Source organism: Cebus imitator, unplaced genomic scaffold (genome assembly GCF_001604975.1).
Source record: "Cebus imitator isolate Cc_AM_T3 unplaced genomic scaffold, Cebus_imitator-1.0 Scaffold193, whole genome shotgun sequence".
In the NCBI taxonomy this organism is placed as follows: Eukaryota; Metazoa; Chordata; class Mammalia; order Primates; family Cebidae; genus Cebus; species Cebus imitator.
In genome coordinates this window covers 3,675,676-3,682,355 of record NW_016107508.1, presented here as the reverse complement: position 1 = coordinate 3,682,355, position 6,680 = coordinate 3,675,676, and the positions used below count along the sequence as shown (strand labels likewise).

Sequence of the window (6,680 nt, the reverse complement as noted above, 5' to 3'; positions counted from 1 at the left end):
AAGAAAGAAAGAAAGAAAGAAAGAAAGAAAGAAAGAAAGAAAGAAAGAAAGAAAGAAAGAAAGAAAGAAAGAGAAAAGAAAGAAAAAGAAAATACAAAAGGTGTTGGGGTTCATAATAGCAATCAAGGCAGGAACTCTTCTGTCCCACACCAGCACCTTTTGAGGCCCCTGCTCCAGGGTTTGATTAAAAAACCAGGAGGCTGAGAGGGTAACTGATCAGATTGCCCAGAGCCAGGCTGCCTGCTCATGCCAGATCCTGCTCGGGTGGCCTTGTCTCCCCATGGAAAACCAGAGGGGAGCATTCAGCATGGGGTGGTCACTCCTCTCATCCCCTGAATAGGTGCCACCAGCTGCATGTTCTCCTGAGTGTAGGGCTCTGGCGATGTTCCAGGCTGGGGGCCCAGTACCAAACACTACAGGGCAGGATGACACAGGATTCCAGGACACCTAGAATCTGCCTGGAGGGCTTCTCAAAGGAGGTGGCATTTCCAGCTGCCGTAACAAGATGGTTAGTTTGATAGTAACATTCTTTGGGTATAGAGGAGCTCAAAGGAGAATAAACCAAGGTTAACTTCTGATTGTTTTATTTTTTTTTTAACTTTTCTTTTAGGTTCAGGGGTCCATGTGCAGGTTTGCTAACATAAGGGTTTGTGGTATAGATTATTTCATCACCCAGGTACTAAGCACAGCACCCAATAGTTATTTTCTCTGATCCTCTCCCTCTGACCTCTGATCTTGATGTGGGTGAGGACATGGCGCTAAGTGGGAGAAACGATCAGAAAGAAAGCACCGCACTGTGGTGGCTTCCAGAAGAACAGGAGCAATGCTACACCATGCCTTGATTGTCTTTCCTCACACCAGGACCATCAGTGTACATTTTCCCAGACTGTTCATTTCTGAAAACTACGAACTTAAGCCAGTCCTCAGGAATCTGGGCATCACCAAGATCTTCAGCAATGAAGCTGACCTCTCTGGAGTCAGTCAGGAGGCACCCCTGAAGCTCTCCAAGGTAAGGTCACCCAGAAGACCGTATTGTCCCCTGGTGTCAGCTGGCAGATTGCATGGGGGTGGCAGCTCTGTACTGAGGCTGAGGAAGGAGCCAAGAGACACAAATGAAGACCCAGGCTGAGCTCCTGAAGATGCCTGAGATCCACTGAGCCGGGCATGTTCAGACGGCGGAGCTGGGGAGGCGCCTCCCGTGCAGCTGGCACCTTTGGGGACCCCTGCTGTTGTGTCACTGACACTTTGCCCAGGACCTTCTCGTTTTGGGCCTTAATTTATCCATATTGATGCAGAAAAGCTTAGGCTCAGTCATTTCAAAAGACTTCCTGGCTCCTTTCATCTGTGAGATTTTGAATTTTGGGTGTATTGCCAAGTTCAAATCAATGAGTGATGCAGCTAAAGATGACATTAATTTAGGAAAATTAAAGGTATCCAAAGAACAACTGTAATTTAGTGAATGGCTGCATTATCTTGGGGTCTGGGCACTCTGAAGGTCACTGTCAAAGTCCATGTCCTCAAGGAGCTTAAAGCCATGTACTGGAAAGGAGAGCCTTTCCGGCTGCCATAACAAGATGGTTAGCTTGATACTAACATTCTTTGGGCATAGAGGAGCTCAAAGGAGAGCAAACCAAGGTTAACTTCTGATTGTTTTGATTTTTTTAACTTTTCTTTTAGGTTCAGGGGTCCATGTGCAGGTTTGTTACATAGTTAAACCATGGGGGTTTGTCGTGTACATTATTTCATCACCCAGGTACTAAGCATAGTACCTAATAGTTATTTTCTCTGATTAGATTGTGTAGGGGTCACAGCTCTGTCCTGAGTCTGAGAAAGGGGCCAAGAAACACAAATGAAGTGCAGCAGGGATGCTCGTCCACCTTCTGAGTTGTGGGTACATCCTGAGCAGGGGGAGAGATGCTTAGAGGGAAGGTAGATGGAGGGCATCCAGCCCCATCAGCCAAAGCCTTGTGGAGAGCAGGGCCTGTGTGACAGGGAGGGGGAAGACCTGCAGAGCCAGGACCATCTGGGTGAAGAAAGGCCCGAGTGAGCGCCTCACCTCCTAGGATGAGACTGTCCACACAGGCCTTGCTCCAGGCCTGGGCTGGGGCACAGCTCGGCCCCAGCACGCATCTCTGCTTCTCTCCCTTCCAGGCCGTGCATGTGGCTGAGCTGAGGGTTGATGAGAAAGAGACCGAAGCCACCGGAGCCCCCTATCTGGAAGAGAAGGCCTGGTCTAAGTATCAGACAGTCATGTTCAACCGGCCCTTCCTGGTCATCATCAAGGAAGACAACACCAACTTTCCGCTCTTCATGGGAAAAGTGGTGAATCCCACCCAAAAATAACTGCCTTTCCCTCCTCAGCCCCTCCCATCCATCCCTGGCCCCCTCCCTGGATGACATTAAAGAAAGCTGAGCTGACCCCTGCCTGCGTGTGACTACAGCTCCCTCCCTGTCGTCTCTGAGTCTCCCTTGGTGCACTGAGGCCATGTGTGGGCTCCAGGTCAGTGCCCTCTCCAGGCCCCCTGAACTGTGTTCATGGAGCACATGGCTGGGCAGGCACGTGCCAGGCCAGGATGGAGGGAGCTCATCCTCAGATTATGGGCCTGGACCCAGGAGCTTATGGAAGAAGAAGGGGCTACCAGAAGTGGCCACCAAGTGTGGGTCAGCCAGGGAGAGCTGGGCCCCGGCCTGAGTGCTAGGAGAACGCTGTGGCACTGTGCAACCCAGAAAAGCCACTTTCCTGAGCCTCCTGTTCTCACTGGCAGCATGAGGAGAGAATGCCTCCACCCTGTGAGTGCAAAGCAGACTGTGAGAGGCAGCTGGGGCCACTGCCACAACTTCCCCCTCTGCCAGTCCCTGACCCGGAGGTCAGGAAAGTCAGATGTGCAGCCTTTGGTAGCATCTGTGTGTCCCAGAGTGAGAGGGGCTACACCATGTGTTTATGTTTGTGTGTGCCTGTGTGTGCGTGTCTGTGTGTATGTGTGTGTCTCTGTGTTTGTATGTGTGTGCATGTCTATGTCTCCGTGAATCTAGGAATTCTGTCTCTGTGTCTGCATATGGCTGTGAATATGTCTGTGTGTGTGTGTTTCTTTGTGTGTCTCTGAGTCAATGTGAGGCTGAGAGTGTGTGTGTCTGCGTGTCTGAGTCTGCGTGTGTTAGTGTCCCTAGGTGTTTCTGTGTGTTTGCATATAGTTGTGGGCAAGGCTGTGTGTGTGATGTTTCTCTGTGTGAATGTGTGTGCAAGTCTATATGTGTCTGTGTGTCCAGGTGTTTCTATCTAGACTGAGGATGTGTCTGTGGCTGTGGATGTGTCTGTGTTTGTGTGTGTGGGTGTTTCTGTGATTGTGTGCTCTGAGTTAGTGTGTGTCTATGACCATGTGTGTTATATGAAACAGAAGCAGATGTAGTGAGAATGACAGAATCTTAACTCCCTTTATCCTCAAACAAGGACCCCTCACTGGAGTGGAGAGAACAAGTCCTTCCCAGTCACACTCAGGAGCCATTGGGTGGCACTTGGCAGCTGGTGTCACCACCCTAAGTACCCACACAAATGGACTAGTAAGCCCAAGCAACATAAATTCCAGCTCCTGATGAGAGATTCCTGGGCCAGGGTCTTGGTAGACACAAGCCTGGTGACTTCAGGCAGCTGGCGATTACTGGGCATCCACCAAGGGTCAGGCACGGTCCAGGCCCCTAGCGTGTATGGATTCCTTGGTTCCTCTCGTCACCCCTCTGAGGGCACGTCAAGGAGAAAGGAACCTGGATCTTGGAAGGCCATGGGGCTCCCTTCCACCCACACTCCCACACGGCCTCGCACAGGCTGGTTCTGCTAAACTGAGCTCACCCAGGGAAGAACTTCGAGGCCCTTGGGTGAGATCGGGCTCACTGGAGACAAACATCTTGGCAGGAGCTGGAGGTGCCCCAGGCTGATTTCCGGGACAGGGGTTCCTGGACACAGGCACTGAGCGTCCGCACACCCCCACTCTATAGGCTAGTGAGCATGAGAAGCCCTGAGAGCACGTGGGGTGTGGCCTGTGTGCAAGGCAGCGCAGCGAGCCCCTCTGCGGAACACACAGGCTCTGCCGGGTGAGGAGTTCTCCCTCAGCCTCCTCTGGAGCTGACGCTGGGGGAGAGCGCCGGGAGCCTCCCTGCCTGGATATATCTGCACTTCACACAGCAGGAAACTGAGGCACACAGAGTTTTAGCTCCAATTGGCCAGAGCCAGGCTTTGAACCCAGGCATCTGAATCTCAGTGATCCTGCGGGACAGAGTGAGTTGGGGAATGGAATTGCATCTCTCACAAAGTGCCCAGCACAGGGTGGGTCCCTGCAGAGGGTAAATGCCTCTGCCCTTGATCTCTTGGTTACAACTCCTGGCCTGAAAGGGAGAGGTGAATTCACTAAGTCCTCTGCTGGCCTGACAACCTTTACAGTTCCCTCCTGCCCTCGCCAGGCTGGGACTCCCCTGTGGTCTCCTGATCTTCACCTGTGTCTCCACCTGCAGAGGCAGGAAGGACTCAGCCTTGGGGATGCCCCCTTGCTTTCCAACAGGCCCCTCTGCTTCAGGCTCCTTCTTTCTTAAGCAACTCCATTGAAACTCCAGCCTGAGAAACCTCAGCATCCAAGACCTTGGCGGACCCCATGCCTCCCACCCTAAGGGTCTCAGAGGAGAAAGGACTGTCCTTTTAGCTCTGGCCCTTCAGAGCTTGTTACCCAGATTCCAGAAGACACTGTGCCTTCTCCTCACTGCTCTCCGGGCCCCACCCTTCTGTCCCAGGGGGACTCCACCTTTGATCTCTTGTTTAGAACGCCTGGCCTGAAAGGAGATACGTATCCATTAATTCTTCTCATGACCTGGCGATCTTTCCTGTCACCTTATTTCTCTCTCTTATCTGGGTTCATGACCCCATCCTTTACCTGCTGGAGTCCTCACCATTTCCCTGACCTGTATCTCTAACTCCAAAGCTCATCTGATATAAAAGGTAGTTATTTCCTAGGAGGAAATGTAGCAGCTAGAGCGAGCCAGCCATGACAAAAGAGAGACCTCTCAGGAGGTGGGTCAGAACACTTAATTGAGTGTTTAGAGTTTTTTAGGAGAGAAAAAAAAAGAGGACATCGGTAAGAAAAGGGTAAATTGGGGAGGCCACACAATAGGGAGAAAGCTATGGGATCTGTATTCTTGTGAGGGACTGCAATGAGCTCAGGCATTAAAGGATAAAGTCCAAGGTAAATAATGGTGTTGAGACCTCTGGGTATATCAAATATTAAAATAGAAAAAATATCAATGTTCTGGAAGAAAGCATGATGTAATTTATTTCTTAATTTTTTTAAGTGGGTAAAACTTTTCTAAAGAAGACAGAAAACACAAAAATCATAAAAGAAGGACTGATATATTTACCTTTATAAAATGCAAACTGTATGCCAAAAATGCCATTCAATTCAGTCAGAAAATAAAACAATTATACATATACATTCACCCATCATCAGCACTCTGAAATATATGAAGCAAACACTGACCCAATAGAAGGAAGAAATAGACAGTAACACAATAATAGTAGGAGAATTTAATACCCCACTTTCAATTACCAATAGAACAAGCAGACAGAAGATCATAAGAAAACAGGAAACTTGAACAACGCTATAGACTAACATACAGAATACTCTACCCCAAAACAGTGGAAAACACATTTTTCTGAAGTGCACATGGAACGTTCTGCAGGATATACCATATATTAGGCCACAAAACAGATCTTTGTATATTTTACAATATTTAAACCATACAAAGTATTTTTTCCTGATTAAAATGAAAGTAGGAATCAATAACAGAAGTAAAACTGGAAAATCCACAAATGTATGAAAATTAAACAACATACTCTTAATCAATCGTTAAAGATAGCACAAGGAAAATTAGAAACTCTTGAGACAAATGAAAACACAACACACCAAAATTTCATGTGCAAAAACGTAGTGCTAAGAGGGAAGTTTGTAGCTGAAAATATTTACATTAAAAAACAATGAGCTCAAACCAACACCCAACTATACCTTTAGGAACTAGAAAGAAAAGAGAACAAACTAAACCTAAAGCTAACAGAATGAAGGAAACTAAAGATCAGAGCAAAGATCTACAAAACGAGGAATACAAAAATAATAGAGAACATCAACAATAGAAAAATAATAGAGAAAATCAACAAAATGAAGAATTGGTTCTTTGAAAAGAACAACAACATTGACAAGTCTTTTGTTAGATTGACTAAGAGAAATGTGAAGACTAAAATAACTCAGAAATGAAAAAGTGGACATTACCAGAGCTTTTCATAGGAATAAAAAGGAATATAAGAGAATACTATGAACAACTGTTCACTGAAAATTGGATAATCTAGACAAAATACACAAGTTCCTAGAAACACATAACCTACTAAGACTGAATCACAAGAAACAGACAATCTGAACAGATGTATGACTAGTAAGGGATTGGATCCGTAATCAAAAACCTCCCAACAAAGAAAAGCTCAGGGCTGATGGTTTCACTGCCGAATTCTAACAAATATTTAAGGAAGAATTCAAACCAATCCTACACTAATTCTTGCAAAAAGTCGAAGAGGAGGGAACACTTTCTAACTCATTCTATGAGGCCAGAATTACTCTGAAACCAAAGCCAGACAAAATATTACAAGAAAAATA

At 47.1% G+C, this 6,680-nt stretch overlaps 1 protein-coding gene across 1 annotated transcript in view; it reads left to right on the top strand.

Annotated features, from left to right (window-relative positions):
* The window catches only part of LOC108316879 (putative alpha-1-antitrypsin-related protein), a 7,240-nt gene extending 4,809 nt beyond the window's left edge, over positions 1-2,431 (top strand). The window contains exons 3-4 of the mRNA XM_017547026.2: positions 862-1,009; positions 2,152-2,431. Of these exons, the coding sequence (XP_017402515.1) occupies positions 862-1,009; positions 2,152-2,343 (340 nt within the window). The 3' untranslated portion in view covers positions 2,344-2,431. The remainder of the gene's footprint in view (positions 1-861; positions 1,010-2,151) is intronic.
* Positions 2,432-6,680: the final 4,249 nt, after the last annotated feature.